This window comes from Heloderma suspectum, chromosome 1 (genome assembly GCF_057233095.1).
Source record: "Heloderma suspectum isolate Gila_16-S chromosome 1, 16-S_ref, whole genome shotgun sequence".
Classification (NCBI taxonomy): Eukaryota; Metazoa; Chordata; class Lepidosauria; order Squamata; family Helodermatidae; genus Heloderma; species Heloderma suspectum.
In genome coordinates, this window is record NC_139458.1 from 153,136,507 (window position 1) to 153,158,682 (window position 22,176).

Genomic DNA, 22,176 nt, shown 5'->3' on the forward strand with positions numbered 1-22,176 from the left:
TAAACTTCCATTTTTAATCATGTGTCATCTTGCAGAGATAATATACAGATATTCATAACCCTGCTCAGTTACAGACTCACTTGGAGGTTTTGAGAACATCTCTCTCTCTCTCTCTCTCACTCTCTCTCTCCCCCTTCCTCTTAGCCTCAAGTCTACATCTGGGAAATGGGAAAAGTGATCTATCACACAGTTTTCAAAAGAATAAACATGACTCTAATAATAGGCTTTGCACATTAAAAGCCTTTATATAAGTAACTAATAATCCTAACTGCCTTAGCTAACAATTGCCTTCCAAATGCTAATGTTCTGTAGGGAAGAAGTGGAAAACCATTTCCTCCTAACATTAAGATAGAGAGGACTGGTCTATGCATTATGCCAGTGACGTTGAAGCTAGATGAAACACCTTCTGCATAGCAACGGCTCCAGGCTGAAATTTGTAGAGAAATATTCCACAAGGATCACCCACATTGTGGGGGAAGTCTCCATGTCACCACTAGCCAGAATGTTACAGTAGACATGGAGAGCAGTCACTACACAGAGGTGTGTAGGCCATCCCAAAGAAGTTGAACTAAATTCCATCAAGAGTGACAACTAAACCTGGTGAAATGCATAGTGCCACTCCAGAGAGCTTATGCTGTGTGTGTTGAAGTCTCACTGACTCTTATGTCAAAGAACTCTTTCAAATCTAAAATGTATAAGGATGCGAATGGCCAATAAAGGACATGTATCAGGAACCATGACAATGAGAGTATAGCTTGCATGCATAGTGGTCATGACACAGATTCAAGGAGGACACAGCAGATCTGAAAACCAGCTCTCAGTGACTCAGGCAAACAAAAGGATGCCTTAACTGTCTTTTGAGCTTAGCTAGCTGCACAATACTAGTCGTGTTGATAAGAAAAGTATTATTCTCCTTCCTTTTTCATTAACACATCATGGCATAAATCTGAATAATATACTTTTCTATGGATAGTCCTAGATTTAAAAAAAGTTAGTGAGCTAGGCCTCAAATTAGTAGTCATTCATAATTTTTTAAGAAGTTGGTTGATTTTGATTGTGCTTGTTGCAATATTTAGGCGGCTCTAGGACCTCCATGTGCTTTCGAACTGTGGTACTGGAGAAGACTCTTACGAGTCCCCTGGACTGCAAGGAGGTCCAATCAGTCCATCCTAAGGGAAATCAACCCTGAGTGCTCATTGGAAGGACAGATACTGAAGCTGAAGCTCAAATATTTTGGCCACCTAATGCGAAGAGAAAACTCTCTGGAAAAGACCCTGATGCTGGGAAAGACTGAAGGCAAAAGGAGAAGGGGACGGCAGAGAATGAGATGGCTAGATAGCATCACCGATGCAATGAATATGAACCTGAGCACACTCCGGGAGAGTGCGCAGGACAGGAAGGCCTGGCGTGCTATGGTCCATGGGGTCACGAAGAGTCGGACACGACTGAACGACTGAACAACAACAACAAGGACCTCCGTGATTCCAGTAAACTGGGACTTTGGGAAAATGTTATATGTTTGTGAGATTTTCAGATATGCAAGACGAAGTCATCAAGAGATACAAGGGGGAGTATGTTGTAGTGACCTTTTTTAATAATTTGGTTGAACAGCGTGCAATGCAATGTATTATTTTAATGGATAGTGCAATACTCTTGGTCAAACTTGTTGAAACTAGTTCGACTCTTGATGCTGTGAGGGGGGATGTGGGGGGAGCAGGGAGAGAGAATTCCACCCTTTTACACTGCATTAAATACAAGTCTACAGATTTTTTAAAAATATGATGGCTAATGCATGTTATCAGTTAACTTATCAAGTGACTTAACAAGTCTAATGCAACTGGAGGCCAAACTAGATATGAAATGGGAGATCTGTGAACAGACTCTCCTGCAGTATTCTTTTAGATCAGAGTAGCTGTGTGTATTGGGGTGGAGTGGGGGAGGGGGGACCAATTTAGCTTGAGCCTGCAGCACTGGGGGAGAGAATTAACCCTTTCTCCTCATGCCGTTTTCCATTTTGAAACTGCCCACCACTACCAACACCCCTGGTATCATATGGGTTATCTATTTTGGCTTCCAGACAGAGCAGGAGGGAAAAAAGCTCAATGGCAGAGTGTGTTTGGAGAAGCCACAGCTCAGTACAAACAGAAGGTCCTATATTAGACTAAACAGACCAATATATGGTCTGACTCAATATAAGGAAGTTTCATATTTTTATATGTAGCAGCTTAGAAGTGCAGGGACATGATGAATAAGCCAGCCAAATGCCTGCACGCCAGGAGCATAATGTGGTCAGCACTGCCATCCCAAATGGCCTGAAAAAGCCCTCAAAAGTAGAGTGGTGACCTAATCCAAGTTAGTGATTGGGTGGAACAGAACCAAGGGTGGCATTTATTTCATTATTAATTATTCCAAATTAAAAGTGTGGCCTTTGCATTCTTTCCTCTTTCCACTGTTGCACAGAGTCAGGTGCTGTTGTAACCTTACTTCACATTTGAGAAATCCCTCCAGTGTGGATTATTTTATTTTTACTACATCAGGGCATCAGGGCAGTGAAATATCCTCATAACTAACCTGTGAGGTAGGTTAGGCTGAGAGATAGTGGCCGTAAGTAACTCTAAGTGGAGATGTGGACCAAGCTCTCCCAACACTCTCCCAACAACACCACACTGGGGTATTAAAGAAGTTGTAATGGCACTGCTTTCCTTCCTGTGACCCCCCACCCCCATTTTTCATGTTTGACCAAGAGGTAACACGGTGACTGTCGATAGACAGATAGATGAGAGGAATCAACTTCGTCCCACCTGCATATACAAGGCCCAGACATGTTAAAGTACCTTGAGCAGTTCGCAATCTCTATCCTGGCTCCTTCACAGTCGCGTCCACCACACTGAGGCTGAGGGTTGTTACAGGACCGTGACCTGCACATGCAGGAACCTGTGCTGTCTCCATCTGAATGCTCACACGGTTGCCATAGGGACCAGGTCCCCAACCGCCCATCCACCATCAGATTTTTCACCTAATTTAGATAAAGAGAAGTCAGCATAGTGAGTTTACATACTGTAAAGCTGCCATGAGGGCAAAGATGAGACAGGGATCTGTCTGAGAATCTTCCCCCCTCTCCCCCTCTCATGTCAATATTTGCCTGAGAATTCGACACTGCATACTTAACTCACGCAGGCAAGCAGACATATCTAGGAAAACATAAGCCAAGAACACCCAGTAATCCTCACTACTCAGTCAATGTATCTTTCACGTACTACAGATGGAACTGGAATGAATATCTAATGGGAAATGCAGGTTAAATAAACTCCACAAATTCCTACAGCTTGCTTCTAAACTCTCATTTCAGTTGAAGTTCAAAAAGCGGCAGCAACATTTTAATTCGTGGCATCAGCATCTCAAGTTAATATAGTTACAGCTGGAGCACTATGTGCCTGCTGTACCAAACCGATAGGTGTTGACTGGCAGGAGGATGCAGAGTTCATGAGCTAAACGCCATGCTCCGTGACTTCTATTGCTTCCTTAGTGCACCCCTGTGCAGCACTGCTTTTATCCCTCACAAGCACAGAGGAAGTTGATAAGAAAACGCTTTACGTAGCCCTAACTCTCCCTACTCAGCTAGCCAGCCAGCCCTTCCCTCATCCCTTCACTAGATATGTACTGATTTTCCCAGAGAGTGCTTCCAGATGGACAGCTCCTAGCGCTACTGGTTGAGAAGCATTGTTCCGTTATTCCTCCTTAACAGATTTTTTTGTGGTAAGAAAAAAGGTGGAAGAAGTGGTGGGAAAACATGGGAGGGTTACAAAAGGAAGGCAACAATGTCTGGATAGACCCCCAACCCCCCAGTTCCATGAATGAGGCATGGGGATTGAACAATAAAAGCCTTGTCTGAAAGCACCCAGATTCTTCAAGATCCCTCGGTGTAAATAACAACACCCACGGTGGAACGCAAGAGGGGCCTTGCCTCAAGAGCAGCTCCTCAGCTGCTACTGATATTTACTTTCTCCACCTCAAACCACCAAGTCTCTTACGTGAGACTAATCTGAAAGCGCACAGTTAGCTAGTAACACAATTAGGGATACAAATCATAAGTTCCTAACTCCTCCTTTCCCCTTTCTCTCTCTCTCTGGCACAGCCAAGCATTCCCTTGGCACTCCTATGAGCAGCCATCCCCCATCTCAAGACTATGAGAAATTACATGGAAGTAATTTAGGTCTGTCGTTATGCTCATCACACTGTAGTTAAGAGGACTTTAAACATCTGTTCCAAAGCTTTGTTTTCACCACACTGTAATTCAGCAGTACACAAATGATAAGCATCGTAGGGGAAGTACCATACTGAGATTTCTGTACTCTGGATAATGCTCAGCTGGCTTAGTTAGAAACATCACATATTTAAGCAGGATGAAGACATACTGGGTAAGATTAATAGTGGAAAGATGACAGGAGTTATGCTGTTATGTTGAAGAAACCAGGTGCATTCAACCTGCGTAATATTCTGTTTCTCTGGCACAGAGAAGGATATTAAGAGGGGAATCCTTTATGCAGCCTTAATTCTTCCTTCCCAGTCAACCTGTTCTTCCCATAATTGATTTATAGAATTTGCTGTCCCAAGGTATGGTGAAGGTCACTAGCTTAAGTGGCTTTAAGAGAGAGTTGGGCAAATACGTGAGGACAGGCCTACCTATGAGTGCTTGCCATGGTGGCTATAAGCAAGCTCCAGCTTCGGAGACAGTATGCTCCTGAATACCACTTGCTGGAGAGCAACAGAGGGAGAAGGATGGAGCTACAGCCTTGAAGCCCTCCTTGTGGGTTTCTCAGAAGCATCTGGTTGACCAGCGTGGAAAGCAGGATGCTGGAGAGATGGTCCCATGGGTCTGATTCAGCAGGGCTCTTCTCACAAAACAATAGGTCAGAATGAATTAAGAAGGGATGAAGGCTAGCATGTTAGGGAAAAGTGTTCTGCCTTCTCCCATAGGCATGACTTCTGTATGTGCAAGGATGCTTCTGAATGATTGATCCTCTGAACTCCATACCCAGGATGTTAGAAGTTCTGGGTTTTTTTGTTAAAAAAAAAAAAAAGAGTAATTTTTGTGAACTGCCCAGAGAGCTTTGGCTATTGGGCAGTATAGAAATGAAATAAAGAAATAAAGAAAGAAATAAAATAGTTTACTTTGTCCTGATTATGGAGACATATCTTTGGCTGTTCTTCCAGCATGTAATTTCTAGAGTTTGTAGAGATGGGTCAGGCTTCTTTAGTGTAGTTTGTCTGTTTTTCAAGCCTCTTAAGTGTCCTTGGAATTTCATGAACCTTATGAGAACCTGTGCAAGTGAAGCACTTTTTCTGAAAGCTCGTTGCTCTCAGATTAAACAGCTTCACCATTATAACTGGTTTTTTTTTTAAAAAAATAACAAAATCAAAGTATTGCTTATGCACCAGTGCTGGTATACTAACATGCCCTTTTGAAGAGACAACTGTGCTTTTTGTCTTGGCTGGCTGGCTGGGAAAGGGAGGCAATCAGTTGCTGGCTGGCTGGTTTGACATTATTGCTTCCTTCCTTCGATTCTGTTGCAGCCACTGAGCCTGCCACCCCAAATCAAGAGATGGAGATACATGTGCAGAAGCAGGTTTCTGCCTGGGTATCTCTTGCTGGATCAGGACTCACAAAAGTAAATTATAAAGCTCAAACACTGAAATGGTGCTCCTGAGCCATTGATATATGCCCACATATACTAGAAAAGCACCCCAAACAACACTGTAGGGGCTTTGAAGAGTACTATTCATTGGGAATGTTAAAAAGACTTAAGCTGATCCTTCCACGGAACTGGGTAGATAAAGCTTTACAACAGCTCGATGTATTATGTGACCTCTCCTATCAAAACTCTGTGGCAAGGAAACTAGAATCATAGAGTTGGAGGGGGCCATTAAGACCATCTAGTCCAACTTCCTGCTCAATGCAGGAGATCCAGAACTACAGCTATGACTGTCCAGCCTCTGCCTGAAGACCTCCAAGCAAGGGAGAACCCATCACCCACCTGCGTATTTGGTTCCATTGTTGAACCGATCTTACCACTAATATCACCACTCTTACCACTTATCACCACTCAATGAAAACTTACCCTCCTGTAACTTAAGCCCATCAGATCTAGTCCTGCCCTCTGGGGCAGCAGAGAACAAGTATTTGCCCTCTTCTATGTGACAGTACTTTGGGTATTTGAAGAGTGCTGCTGTAACACCCTCCTCAGTCTTCGCTTCTTCAGGTAAACATAAGCAGTTCCTTCAGCCTTTCCTCATAGGACTTTCCCATACCACTTCCTACTTTTGTTGTCCTTCTCTGAACCCATTCCACATTGTCAACATTGTTCTTAAATTGTGGCACCCAGAATTGGACACAGTATTCCAGATGAATTCAGACTAGTGCAGAAAAAAATATGGAACTATCTATCTATCTATCTATCTATCTATCTATTTATTTATTTATTTCTATACCGTCCAATGGGCAGTTCACAAAAATTAAAGCCATAAAATACATCATAAAACAGTAAAAGTATGAAAGAAATATGAAATTATTTCTCATGAATTAAACCATGCACATGATTACACATGTACACAGTGTTTACTACTTGCAATTTATACTCCTCAGAACTGATTTTTTAACAAGGACAGAAGGGTTAAAAGGCCCAAATTTATGGAATGGGGCAGATTATGTGCAGGGAGAGAAGAGACTGAGAGCCAAGGAATGAGAAAAGGTGTTGTACAAGGCACAGAAATCAGACTCCTACAAACTGCCCTCTTTGGTTTCCATGCCTTCAGCAGATACTACCCACACATGTTCAAAATTTGCAACAAGGAGAATCAGTAACATGATCAGAAATTTGCATTAGGTTCCAAATGTTCTGCTGCAGGGCATGTGCACACCTGTATCCTTAAAGTTCTTTTCATGTCTCCGTTAAAGTTTAGACTGGAGATTAAAAAGTGAGTGATAGGATGCTTAATTTATTAAACCAAAGAAGTCTTAATTCATGTTGTTGTTCAGTCGTTCAGTCATGTCCGACTCTTCGTGACCCCATGGACCATAGCACGCCAGGCCTTCCTGTCCTGCGCTCTCTCCTGGAGCGTGCTCAAGTTCATATTCATTGCATCGGTGATGCTATCTAGCCATCTCATCCTCTGCCGTCCCCTTCTCCTTTTGCCTTCAGTCTTTCCAAGCATCAGGGTCTTTTCCAGAGAGTTTTCTCTTCGCATTAGGTGGCCAAAATATTGGAGCTTCAGCTTCAGTATCAGTCCTTCCAGTGAGCACTCAGGGTTGATTTCCTTTAGGATTGACTGATTTGACCTCCTTGCAGTCCAGGGGACTCGTAAGAGTCTTCTCCAGCACCACAGTTCGAAAGCATCAATTCTTCGGCGCTCAGCCTTCCTTATAGTCCAGCTCTCACAGCCATACATTACTACTGGGAAAACCATAGCTTTGATTAGACGGACCTTTGTCGGCAAGGTGATGTCTCTGCTTCTTACTATGCTGTCTAGCTTTGCCATAGCTTTCCTCCCAAGGAGCAAGCATCTTTTAATTTCATGGCTACAGTCACCGTCTGCGGTGATCTTGGAGCCCAAGAAAGTAAAATATGTCACTGCTTCCATTTCTTCCCCTTCTATACGCAAGGAAGTGATAGGGCCAGATGCCATGATCTTCGTTTTTTTAATGTTGAGTTTCAAACCAGCTTTTGCACTCTCCTCTTTCACCCTCAACAAGAGGCTCTTGAGATCCTCTTCACTTTCTGCCATGAGGGTGGTATCGTCTGCATATCGGAGGTTGTTGATAATTCTCCCAGCAATCTTAATTCCAATCTCTGATTCATCCAACCCAGCATTTCTCATGATGTACTCTGCATATAAGTTAAATAAGCAGGGTAACAATATGCAGCCTTGTCGTACTCCTTTCCTAATTTTGAACCACTCGGTTGTTCCATGTCTGGTTCTTACTGTTGCTTCTTGACCCTCGTACAGGTTTCTCAGGAGACAAGTAAGGTGGTCTGGTACTCCCATCACTTTAAGAATTTGTCACAGTTTGTTGTGATCCACACAATCAAAGGCTTTAGCGTAGTCAATGAAGCAGAAATAGACGTTTTTCTGGAATTCTCTTGCTTTCTCCATGATCCAGCGAATGTTGGCGATTTGATCTCTAGTTCCTCTGCCTCTTCGAAACCCAGCTGGTACTTCCGGTAGTTCTCGGTTCGCATACTGCTGAAGCCTAGCTTGTAGGATTTTGAGCATCACCTTGCTGGCATGTGAAATGAGCGCAATTGTGCGGTAGTTTGAGCACTCTTTGGCGTTGCCCTTCTTTGGAATTGGAATGTAAACTGACCTTTTCCAGTCTTGCGGTCATTGTTGAGTGTTCCAAATTTGTTGGCATATTGAATGCAGCACTTTAACAGCATCATCTTTTAGGATTTTAAATAGCTCAGCTGGAATACTGTCATCTCTGCTAGCTTTGTTGTTACTAATGCTTCCTAAGGCCCACTTGACTTCACTCTCGAGGATGTCAGGCTCAAGTTCAGTGACCGCACTATCGTGGCTATCAGGGACATTCAGATCTTTCCTGTATAGTTCTTCTGTGTATTCTTGCCACCTCTTCTTAATCTCATCTGCTTCTGTTAGGTCCCTGCCTTCTTTGTCCTTTATCATGCCCGTCTTTGCACAAAACGTTCCCTTGAGATCTCCGATTTTCTTGAAGAGATCTCTAGTCTTTCCCATTCTATTGTTTTCCTTGATTTCTTTGCATTGTTCATTTAAGAAGGCCTTCTTGTCTCTCCTTGCTATTCTCTGGAACTCTGCATTCAGTTGGATATATCTTCCCCTTTCTCCCTTGCTTTTCGCTTCCCTTCTTTCCTCAGCTACTTGTAAAGCCTCCTCAGACAGCCACTTTGCTTTCTTGCATTTCTTTTTCTTTGGGATGGATTTCGTTGCTGCCTCCTGAACAATGTTACGGACCTCCGTCCATAGTTCCTCAGGCACTCTGTCTATCAGGTCAAATCCCTGAAATCTATTCCTCACCTCCACTGTATATTCATAAGGGTTATGATTTAGGTCATACCTGAATGGTTTAGTGGTTTTCCCTACGTTCTTCAATTTAAGCCGAAATTTTGCAACAAGAAGCTCATGATCTGAGCCACAGTCAGCTCCAGGTCTTGTTTTGACTGACTGTATAGAGCTTCTCCATCTTTGGCTGCAAAGGACATAATCAATCTGATTTCGATATTGACCATCTGGTGATGTCCATGTGTAGAGTCACCTCTTGTGCTGTTGGAAAAGAGTGTTTGCTATGATCAGCGTGTTCTCTTGGCAAAACTCTATTAGCTTTTGTCCTGCTTCATTTTGTACACCAAGACCATGCCTGCCTGTTATCCCAGTGATTTCTTGACTTCCTACTTTAGCATTCCAATCCCCTATGATGAAGAGGACATCTTTTTTGGGTGTTAGTTCTAGAAGGTGTTGTAGGTCTTCATAGAACTGATCAACCTCAGCTTCTTCAGCATCAGTGGTTGGGGCATAGACTTGAATTACTGTGATGTTGAATGGTTTGCCTTGGATTCGTACTGAGATCATTCTATCATTTTTAAGATTGTACCCCAGTACTGCTTTTCCCACCCTTTTGTTGACTATGAGTGCTACTCCATTTCTTCTAAGGGATTCTTGCCCACAATAGTAGATATGATGGTCACCTGAATTAAATTCACCCATGCCTGTCCATTTTAGTTCGCTGATTCCCAAGATGATGATGTTCAATCTTGCCATCTCATGTTTGACCACCTCCAACTTACCTTGATTCATTGATCTGACATTCCAGGTTCCTAAACAATATTGCTCTTTACAGCATCGGATTTTCTTTTCACCACCAGACACATCCACAGCTGAATGTCCTTTCGGCTTTGGCCCAGCCGCTTCACTCTTTATGGCGCTACTTGGAAATACCCTCTGCTCTTCCCCAGTAGTATATTGGACACCTTCCAACCTGAGGGGCTCATCTTCCGGCGTCATCTCTTTTAGCCTTGTGTTACATTCCATGGGGTTTTCCTGGCAAGAATACTGGAGTGGGTTGCCATTTCCTTCTCCAGTGGACCACATTTTGTCAGAACTCTCCGCCATGACCTGTCCATCTTGGGTGGCCCTGCACGGCATAGCTTATGGCTTCACTGAGTTATGCAAGCCCCTTCGCCACAACAAGGCAGTGAGGCACTTGGATTAAGATATTGTGCTATATCTTAACAAATTAAAAAATCAACACAATTACTCTGAACCAGTGATTCTGGGATGGTACAAGGTTTCCAATGCACTCCAAGATTTTTCCCACCAGTGAGGGATTCACTCCATCTGAAAGAGTAGCTCTGCTCATACAGCCTTTTGAGCTCTCTCCATTCAAGTAAACATGGAATTTTGCTCATGCAGGAGAGCAGCCTCTGCATCAGAGAGCACAAAGGGATCTGGATCAGGGAAATTATAGTTTATAAAGCTAATCCTCCCCCTTCCAAGCTACTTTATTTTTTTTTACACTTTATGATAAGCCAGGAGACATGGATAAAGACCCAAGTCTGAGTCCAGTTGCATTATTTTTAATTAAAGCAATTTTCCTCTAGCATTTTTTAAGCCAAACCTCTTGCTGGTTTTAATGGGGAGCTTTACTTTCTGCTGGTCGCTGTTGGAAACAGAAAGCTGTGGAGTGCATAGAACCTTCCTCTGATCCAGCAAGGCCATTCTTATACACTTGTTCAGAAATTAAGGATGTAATTTGGCTTGGTGTTTTAATTAGCAAGCACAGAGAGGAAGAAAAAAGTCTAGGAAATCAGAGCAACAATTATTGCCCATAGTTGGCATTGGGAAAGTAACCAAATTTTAATTAAATAAACATGGAAGATTTCAAAATCAACTGCAAGTGTGGAAACCTTTTTTTCTTTATCAACATATGAATTATAATTCCATCCCTCATTTTGTAGCAATTTCTTTAGAATAAATTGTTCAGAATTCTGGTTTAGAAAATATGCACTGAATTAATCAGAGAAGTGGCTTGGCTGCAGCTAGTGCAGTGCCAACCAAGTTCAAAAGAGAGAAGGATTGAGACATATTTAAACACTATCTTTAATAAAAATTAATCTCCAAAACCAAGTAACAGAATCCTCCATTAATCACAGCCAGATGTGTCTTATAAGCCAAGCAAGGACCAAATCCCACATGCCTTCCACAGCATAAATTCCTAATTGACCTCAGTGACTGGACTCGGAGAGAAATGATCAAAAACAAGCATGAAAATCCTGGCTCATACCTCTATTATATTTTCTTTAAAATTCTAGTAAAATCACATTACCTCAGAGGTATGAGCATTTTCACTATATCTGTAAAGATGGCACATTCCTTGCTCTGGAAGTTCATCCCTCCTTGTCAAAAGCGTGCCACTCTCATGGTTACCACCTCCCCAATATTCAGCCATCACTACTCCCACCTTTCCATACACCGTGTACTCCCAACAGTGTCTTCTTAATTTAACTTCCTTCCTTTAGTGTCTAATGAGAGGTAGCAGAAAAGAAGCTCTATAAAAAGAATTTATGAGGTTGCACTAATGCACACATTTTCCCCCACAGGCAGAATTGTTGCTTTGCTTTATCTGTATTTCAAAGAGTAGCAGAGTAAAATTAAGAATGTAACATACTCCTTTTTTTCCAGAAAAAAATATCCCTGTGCTCTTCACTTTTCAGATTTGTGATGAAATGGGAACAATTCAGACATTATTTTCCCCCTGGAATTAAGGGGGTTTCGTCTCACAAGGTTAGAGCAAACTAGGAAAAAAAGATGGAATAGTTGCACAATGCCTTCTGACTGTTAGCATAAGGACCCCTCCACATGGAGGCACCCCTAGATATCTTAAAGGGCTGTTTCTGCCTCTGTGAACATTTTGGTCCTCAGAAAAGACCTTGTTCAATGTTCTACCATAATCCAAGGTGTAGCTGGTAGGCCTGCAGGACGGGGCTTATTCTGTGCTAGTGCATAGTCTGTAGAAGTCTCTGATGAGGAAATTCCACTGGCTCCCTCTCTTTGTGCCTTTAGGAAACAGTTAAAATATTGTTTTGATATGCGCAGATAATGTACAGAGCAATCTAATACAGGTCTACTCAGAACTACGTCCTGTTGAGTACAATGGGGCTTACTCCCAGGTAGGGACGTATTAGGATTGCAGCTTCAATACCTGTTCCATTTATTAGTGTTACTGTTCTATATTTTGGGGTTTGCTTTATGGTGATGTTGTTTATGATGATTGTTAATCACCCTAAGGGCGCTATTTTAGGAAGGAAAAGCCAGATTAATGTATTTCCTGCAAAGTTTGTTTTCCTTTGCTCTCTGTTTAAAAGTGATATCTGAATTTATAATGGTATTGTATTGGTTTGTTTTTGTTCTTGTGTTGTGATTTTGTTTTGATACCTACAAATTACCCAGAGGACTTCAGTTATGTGGTGGCCAATAAATCATATGCGTAAGTAAAAAGATTTTTAAATAAATATTTTAATGTAATAAATGTCAGCCTATGGAAGCCACAGGGGAAAAAAGCCCATAATTGGCTCTCCCATATAACATGTAGTTTGGCCCTGGCAGGGGTGAGGAGAAAGGGGGTGGGGGGAGAGGGAGAGAGAAACTCAAGGCTCCTCTTTTACACCTACCTCAACCTTCCAGAAAAGCCCTTTTAACAACTGGAGAATTATTTGAACTAAAGCTAGAAGCAGCAGCTAATAGAGCAACCAAGAGTGAAAATGTAACAGTGGTTCAAAAGACTTGAGTTACCAGACCATGATAATATACCCCACCTCCCTTCTTCTGTGGAAAATCCAGGTCAAAACCCAGAGAAGGTATTGACTGAAGACACCTTTCAGCAGTTATACTGGTGAAGCTAAGCTGGTTTAACCCTGTAAATTGCCTTGATGGCGACTACCTAGGAACTACACCTAAGTTGCTGTGAGTTCTTCAGAGGAACAATGGGATATGAACGTAATGAACAAGCCGAAATTTCTAAGTTAGAAGTGTGTCTGTCAATAGTCTAAAGATGTTTTGGATTCCAGGCTATTTGCAATGCAATACTGAACTGCTTGCAATGCAAGACCAGCAGTCCTTTACCTCCTTTCATAGGGTAGTTAGACCTACCATGTACCCTGCATACCTCCAATCACATCCCAGTAAAAATAGCAACTATACAGCACACTTGGCCAATTAAATTATTCTACCATCCAGCCTTTCTTTTCCTTTGACCATAGTCTTCCTTACAGCAGTACTAAGTAATTCACCACCTGCTGATGGTTAAAGAGATAGCCAGATATGGTGCACATAAGAGCTGTTCAATTAAGTCTTAATACACTCTGAAGTAATCCATGAAGGCTTCCAGTTGATGTGTTAACCGCTGCTAAAGGTTCCTTTACAGTTGCTACCCAGGGTATGTAATACAGAGGGGAAGCAAGGAGAATTACATTAAGATAGCTCTAATTGGAATGAAGATTCTATCCTGCATTGCTGCATTCCTCCTTCTCCCTTCAAATTATTTTTGCTGTAGGGCCTTCACTAACCTCTTCTGCCCACCCAGCCCACTGCTCTACCAGTATGTCAGCAGCCTTCCCACTGGAAGAGATAAGAAAAAAAGTAGTGCGCATAATTTCGTTTGGTGCTCCAGACTTGTTACCAATGTGAACAATTGGTTATGTTCATGAAACATGCACCCAATTCATAACTTTGTGGCACAGGAAGTCCTTTCTATTGATCCAGTCCCATGCATTTGGGTAGCATATGAAAAGAGAAACCACATGAGAAGAGTATGATGGCATGGCTACTCTCCACATCAACACAGTCCACGTCTGGGGCCATATGGTGTGATGGGAGGGAGAAGCAAGCAAGTGACTACACCAATTCAACATCATTCCTGTTTCCATACTTGCCCAGAGGGACACAAGAATGGACCACAAGGACCGGCTCCCACATCACAAAAGTAACTTATGAGCTGAGCCATAATATGTCACTACCTGATGTGGCAGAAGCAGAATTTCTTGAAACAGTGAGGCGCTGGTTGACGTTTTGAATATGCATCTCTGAGGATATTATGTAAAATAAGTAAACTGCTACTATCTGCATATTAAAAGCCAACACAAACATAAACTTCTCCATCACTTGAGCCATTTCAAAAACCCAAATGAGTCACAATGAGCTATTTTCAGCTGTTTTCAATGACCTTGAAAACAAGTGCGGGAGGTGTGGTAAGGCTCCCCAGGAGGCCAGGATAGGCATGTTTTAAGTAGAGGATTAACACCTCACACACCTATCAACAGAGAGGCATTAAGCTGAACGAGATAACAGCATGTGCAATCAAGAAGCACTCTATCCCAAGAACAGCACAGGAAGGTTATAAATGGACAATCCTTTAAAACCAGCTTTGAAAAAATAAAAATGTAAGCTGGCCAAGCAGAGAATGGGTTGAAGGAATGACTAATGCTCCCTCAAAACCAAAAATGAGCTTGATAAGAAGAGGAAACGCCCCAGCACTGAACTTCAAAACCAAACTGGCATGATGCAGATATAACCCTCTGCAAACTCAGCTACCTATTGCCTCAGGAACAAACACAGGAAGCGGCCTTATACTGTGTCAGATCATTGGTCCATCGAGCCCGGTACTGTTGACAGTGACTGGCAGCAGCTCTCCAGGGTTTCAAACAGGGGTTTTTCCACCCCAACCTGGAGAAGCCGGGAACTGAACCTAGGACCCTCTGTATGCAAAGCATGGGTTCTACCACTGAATTACAGCATGCTAAGGTGCATAATGGTAGAAGACCATGTTATTAAAAAGAAAAAATGTATTTGTGGTAAGCCTACTTGTACTTCCTTCTACCTTGGAAGCCTGGTTCAAGGTGCAGCGTTCCGCTTGTAGCTATCAGCCTATGCCACACAGATTAGGTTTGAGAAAAGAGGCAAAAAACTGGAGACTGCTCAGTGACTGAAATGTAATTATGGTATTGTGCAAAAAAAAAAATGTTTTCGTTTTTATGCCTACTGAAAAAAGAATACCATTTTGTTCTCTTTTGCTGATGTCAGTCCTCCTTCACTCCCCTGCAAACATGTATTTCTCCCTCAAATACACATCCGTTTCCTCCATTTCATAAATACAAGCAGTGGTCGAAGAATTCTGGCTCATGGTTTCCACAAGGTGGATTCATCATTCTCATCAGCCATGCAAACACATTACATCACCGTGGCTTTGCCATCTCAGCACTTTGTCTGAATCCACAACATTCAAGATGACTAGACTATCTTCTAAAAATGGCTAACACCACATAAACAACATGCCTGCATTTATTTACCTTTCCTATTTAGCCTAGAACCAGTTGCAGTTCCCTGAAGAAAGGAAATCCATAATGAGCAATGTGGAAGATTGGATGTAGTGGAGGTGGGGTTACATTGAGGAAAAACTCATACAAGCCATAGTGGTATGACTGTCACGTGACTGGGTCCCCACACAACAAGCAGTAACATTGTAATTGGGAACAGTGCATCAGGCAAACAATATGCTTTCTTGCCACACCAGTGCCATAAAATCCAGATAGAGGTGTGATATTAGAATGCAAAGTAACCACATCAGCCACCTGACCCTCAGGTTTACAGATGTTACTGCTGCAGTATAGGAACCCAATATCATAGATGTGGCAATCACATTTCTCTCCCCCCCCGCCATCTCTGTCTCTCTCTGTCTCTCTCTCTCTCTCAAACAGCCCTGAGGAACATTTGTCATACATTTCTCTGGTTTAGGTTTCCACTTACAGGGCACTCAGTAATATTCTGAGTCCACAGGCTCATATTGGAGCTGTCCTCGATGGTTGTGCATCGCTTCTGCTTCTTATCCCAGCCGCAATATGGGTCCCTTGCTCCCAAGCACTCACTGTGTGTGAAAAAAGAAAAAGATTAGTGCTCTTTCACAGATGGGAAGCTCTAAAACAAGTTTATTCAAGTACAGAGCTACTGTGCGACAGCTGTCAATTATGCCGAACTACAGCAGCACAAACAAATTTCTTTTAAAAGGAGGTTTCACCTGCAAGGAAGGTTTCAAGATGGCTAAAATAACAAGCTGATGACAGCCCCCACCCCCACATCCCAATGCACTCAGTCTCTTCCAAGGCCCAGGAGATGACGAAGATTTGCTTTGCAAAACCAAACAATACTTGTCTTTGTAAATACAGGTGCATGAGTCCATTCCCCCATGAAGTGCCTTCTGTGAGAATATTTTCTGAAACAACTCACAGGGGTTAGACAAGCAGAAAGAGCAAATGGACCAATGTTAAAGGTTATTAGCCTTGGCTTTTTTTTAAATAAACAATGGCAGCATTTATAATATAATCGTATGCTACCAGTCTGAAAGAGGCACAGAGTTAGTGTTATTTAGAAGCCTTTTTTGGTGGTGCTCAACAGTGGATGCATTCATTTTTCTAGTTCATATTTATCATCTCTATGTATGCATCCCTATTCTGTGATTTGTTAAAGAAAAATAACTGGCTGATACTTTCAAAATACAGTAAAGGTCACAGATCAAACTGGATCTTATTTAGGCAAACAATGCCAACAACACTTTTAGTCTGGAATGTATCACGTCTGACTGGTTAATGTGGTGTAGAAATGTTTAAATTGAATGCACGTGCTACTGAGTGTGGCTTTCCATTCAACTTAACTGCAGGAAATTCAGAGATCCTATTTAGCACCACTTGTGAATATGCCTTTGGCTGATACTGGTTTACCTCTTTCATTAGTCATTTTGTTTTCATTTACAAAAACCAACAGTGGCCAAACCAAACCATATGAGAATAGAAACACATTAAACTTATCATGTGAAAAGCAGCCTGCCTTTCCTTGCCCAGAATTTCAAAGGCTCCCTATCAATAGGCAAGAAAAGCTGGAAGGAACTTGGGTTATACACACAGGGAACAAGGAAACCACACAGTCTGGCTTTTTCTTTTAGTTATTTCTAGTTCTCTCTCTGGCAGCTGATCTTCCTTGCTCCTGCCCCTCCCAAAGTGGTAGGGAAGAATAGCCCTATAGGAGGGAGGGAGGGAGGTTGAACCAAATATAAACAACAGAATGGATATGACTTCAATCCCAGGGCCAATCTAAACGGAAATGCTTTGTGAAGCGATCTGGGCAAAATCCGCATTTTCACAGAATCAAGTTAGCTCTTTCCACGGTACATGCAGTGCTATATTCCTCCACTTTTGCGGTGTATACGGGAACTGAAGCCGCATTAGTTGGGGTGGGGTGGGTGAGTCCCACCACAAGTAGAAATGAACGCCAGCAATTGCGTAGGTGTGGGGCAGCCAATGAGCAGAGGCCTGCTCCTCCTCCTCCTCCTCCACATGTTGCTTATGAGTAAATATTCATGACAAACCCCACATACACACACACACATTTATGAGGCGGGCAGGCAAGCAGGCAGTCACCACTGCCCGGAGACTGAGCAGAATGAGCAGGAGTGCAAGAGGCGCTGAGAGCAGAGAGCATGGAGCCAGTGAGGGGGGAGAGTGACTAGCACGTTGTCTTTGATGTATATTAACTGCCCAATCAACAGGCTCCCCCCCCCCGCAAACATGGGCTCAATGAAGTGCTTCTGAGTACATGTTCATGAAAATCATCTATGCTGGCAATCACCCTTTCTTAGCTGCGCAGCTTCAAATCAACAGGCATCCACCATTTCTCAACTGTGCTCCTTCATAGCTGCACAGTTTCAAAACAGCAGGGCTGGCTCACCTGCCCCCCATGACTATTTAAAGTGAGAGGAAGCAATTGAGCCAGCATTTCTCAGCTGTGCTCATTCATACCTGCACAGTTTTAAAACAGCAGGGCTGGCAAAGTGGACTGCGGGCAATGAGTTACTTCCGGGTAAATGTTTACCCTTCTGCTCTCCTCCACCCCCACCCCATGATACTATCCCTTCCACCAACCAGTGCCACTTCCACCAGCCCACGCCAAAGCCAGCTGAGGTCACACGGACTCCTGAACAGCACTGAAGCCGCTGTGATAGGAAAATCCAACACAAAATGAGTTTGACAAAAAACCAGATTTAGGGCAAGAAACGACAGGCTAGCTACTGAGAGCAGCATACATCATCTGACACTATCAATTTGTGGGTGGAGTAGAGCCGGAGTAAAAGCCCCAGGTAGATGGGGGCCCAGCTTTCTTTTCCTATTGGCAAGGAGCCTTCAGCGTTCTGAATAGGCAGAGCTAGCCTGTTTTTTACAGGTATAACATGTAGCTCAGATGCCAAAAGGATGCAAACAGACAGTTGAGGACCTGTAACTATGTTTCCTTGGCTGATCCTTTACAATCAGGCAATCAGCTGCTTCAGTCTTTTTACAAATCCTCAGAAAGGTTTCAGAAATGTCCATTAATGCCTGTGGCATTCAACCAAACCTTGGGGGAGGCTGGGGGGAGATATAATCCAGATCCAATTCAGGCAAAATAAGGGAAATGAGATTTCTTCCAAGCCAAAATGCCAGTATGATAAAGTGATACATCCACCCGCTCTCCCCTTTCCCCCAAATCAAATGAAATGAGATGTGAAGTATTTGCATCCAGAAATCTTTGAAATCCCATTAGTTGGTAATCAGCTACAAATGAAAAAGCTTGTCCCTCGAGCATAGCTCAACACACTAAGATGCAGTACCAGCCTGTATGATTCCAAAGCAGCTTTCTCCAAAGCAAACATTTGATGCCTTTCTGCTGCCAAGTGGAGGGGTTGTTTTTATTATTATTTACTAGTCTCCCATTTGCTCTTCCTCTGCAGAAGGATGTCCACCTTGTGATTTAGGCTTAGGCAGGTGATGCCACTCTGTCTCTTGGCTGTCTTAAATAAAAGATTAAGCGCAAGATGCAACAATGCTCTATTGTGGTTCCCTAGAAGGGCTTTGAAACAAAACAAAAACACAACAACAGAAGAGGAAAGGAGAAGAGGTAATTTGTTGCAGCTCAGACCAGTCAAATCTGCCAAGAACTAAGTAATGGTGTACAAGCAGCCCTGGGATTGCCAGCACAAGGACGCTGAAGGGGCTTTGTGCAGTGTTATCCTGGCTGCAGAGCAATATAGCATGCTATGCCAGCCCATACAGCTCGAATCCATTGAGCAGAGTGGTCCTCTGTTTCTAGTGGATGTAAAATGACAGCAGCCCTTCAGAGCAGAAAGAAAGAAAAAAGGTTGGGTAGAGTCACTGAGTAGACAGATGGAGGAAGATGGAAGAAGTACTGCCATATGGCCTTGAAGCTGGAGGTAACCTGAACATTACAGGACGGAATTACACGGTTCCTGGACCTTAGAAGAAAAAAAATCAGTGAAGGAGAAAGAAAAGAATTCCACACAGAAGTCCCCATTTCCCATTTGACCTTCTGGATTTTGAAATCAAATTCATTTGGAATGCTTCCAGTTTAATAACCTTTTTCCCAAGACCAGAGCAGGCTGAGCATGGAATGCGGGACGTGCACTGAGGTAGCTTCATGCTGTCCATTTTTAATTTTTGAATTCAGAAGACTGACTGCACATTTACTTTATGTTTTAATGGTTTCTAGACCATTTGGTGGTAACTATGATATGAAAATGGATGGCAGAACACCTGAGCATCTATAAGCCCCAAAGGTAAATGAAATTATCCCCAAACATACTGTGTCATGCTCCCTAGATAAATCTCTAGAGGAGAAGGCTATCAACAGCCTTGGTCTGACCCTTGGTCTGATCCAGCATGGCTGTTCTTATGTTCTTATTTATTAATTTATTATATTTCTATACTGTTCTGTGGCCGAAGCTCTCTGGGCCATTTACAAAAGTTTAAAACCATTAAAAATACATTATACAAAGTGTAAAACCATTTACATAAAAACATATAAAGAGACAGCACATACATAGACAACATATATCTAAAACAAATCTAAGTATACATGAGAAAAATCATTCTCAAAAATCATTCTTCATTTTTTCGGTAATGCACACAAGTATTGCAGGCAGCACTTTAGAAGAGGCATTCCCTATCCATCCTCTCTCAAAGAAGAAGGAATGCTTCTTCTAAGACAGGTGCTTGCCATCTGTTGATCAATGAATTTAGTCAATTAAAATGTTATACAACAATTAATCTAATAGATTAACCAACTAAAATTTGCTGCCTGACAAAACACAGACTAAAATAATTACAGTTAAATCATTACACTATCAAGAATTAGATCATTCCAAATCAACATTCAAGACACAGGGTAACATATTAGTCTATGACTCTTGGGGCATCTCAATAACCAGGAAACAACCACATTCATGCAAGCTGTATGCTAATTATCTTAATTTGGAGCTGATAAAGATTCAGTTTGGGTTCCAGCTTTCCAGCTCAATGATACATTTCCTTTCCAAAGTGGCCCTAGACAGGTTCCATACTCCTTAAATGAAACTGTCCAGGAGCTAAGGCACAGATGGGGTGATTATAAGTATCCTTTTGTTACACCAACGTCATCTTAGGGAGTAATTTATTTTAGAACAAAACACAAGTTGTATTCATTCAAGAAAATAATTTCTATTTGGTCTATGCCGCATCTTCACCAGGATTCCATAGCCTGGGATATATCCTGCTGAGGTACAGGAACTGCTTTCCTGACACACAACATATATCATGTAGTAGGAATGTACAGAGTTTGTTAAATCTGTTCTGTCAACGTTTCATGGATTGTCTTTTGTTCCATCGCCCACTCATTGGCAGAATCAGATTTTTATATTTTTTAGTGATGTACGAGAATTTTGTTCTTGTTTGAAGATTTGCGCAACCCACCCCAAAGCGTTTTTAAAAACCAGCAGCCCACAAGTCCATGGAATCCGCGCAACTTGGAAAAAGCTGGTCCACTGCAGAATCTGCAGGTCAGATTCATAAAAATCTGAACTCATCTGAATTCGTTGCAGATTTCTCCAACATCTCTATCGTGTAGAAATATGCTGCTCTTGGAAGCAAGGAATGCGTTACAGAATCTTAATAATGAAATGTAGCAACCTTCCTCAACCTGATACTTTCCAGATGTTCTGGACTACAATTTCCAGCATTTCTGACCATTAGCCATGCTGGGTAGGGCCTATGGGAATAAGGGAAGCTGCCTTCTACTGAGTCAGACCATTGGTCCATCTAAGCCCAGTACTGTCGACACTGACTGGCAGCAGCACTCCCAAGGTTTCAGGCAAGAGTTTTTCCAGCCCCACCTGAAGACACCAGGGATTGAACCTGGGACATTCTGCATGCAAAGTATGTGGACTACCACAGTCCAAAACCTCTGGTGTGCATCGGGTTGGGAAAGGCTTCCCTTCGGATGCAAAAAGCATCTTCAGGGAGACCATTTTCATCAGGATTGCAGCAAGGGGGAAAGGAGTAAACTCCCCCTTTCCAACTCTTGTGTTCCAACTACTACTCAGCCTCTGCTGCTAATTATATTTTTAAAACACCCACAGGTTGACTGCATTCATTCAAAGTATCATGCTGACCTGTGCCTTTGTTACATCTTGTTTGGACAACAGTAATATGCTCTATGTGGGGCTGCCTTTGAAGAATGCTCAGAAATGGCAGCTGGTATGTATGTATGTATTTATTTATTTCTATACCGCCCAATAGCAGAAGCTCTGTGGGCGGGTCACAAAAATTAAAACCAAGGAGCACACAATAAAACAATATGAACTATATAAAACATTAAAACCACAGTATAACAATACAACCAGACTAAAAACAGAATAAAACCTAGCAGCAGGGCAGTAATTTAAAATACAGATTTAAAACACCAAAGCTAAAAGTCTAGAAAGCTAAAATGCTAAAATGCCTGGGAAAATAAAAAGGTCTTTACCCGGCGCCAGAAAGAATACAATGTAGGTGCCAGGCGAACCTCACTAGGGAGCTCATTCCACAGCAAGGTTGCCACAGCAGAAAAAGCCCTCCTCCTAGAAGCCACCCGCCTCACTTCCTTTGGCAAGGGCTCACTGAGAAGGACTGCTGACGATGATCTTAAGGTCTGGGCAGGCACATATGGGAGGAGGCGATCCTTCAGATAACCTGGTCCCAAGCCGTTAAGGGCTTTGAATGTTAATACCAGCACTTTGAATCGGGCCCGGAAATGGAC

General features: G+C 42.5%; 1 protein-coding gene across 2 annotated transcripts in view; it reads right to left on the bottom strand.

Moving 5' to 3' along the window:
• Positions 1 to 22,176, bottom strand: part of SEMA5B (semaphorin 5B) — a 511,039-nt gene that overhangs the window by 44,020 nt on the left and 444,843 nt on the right. For both annotated transcript variants that reach the window (XM_084807291.1, XM_084807299.1), the window contains 2 exons: positions 15,832 to 15,949; positions 2,835 to 3,016 (listed from right to left, as the gene is read on the bottom strand). In XM_084807291.1, the coding sequence (XP_084663417.1) occupies positions 2,835 to 3,016; positions 15,832 to 15,949 (300 nt within the window). The remainder of the gene's footprint in view (positions 1 to 2,834; positions 3,017 to 15,831; positions 15,950 to 22,176) is intronic.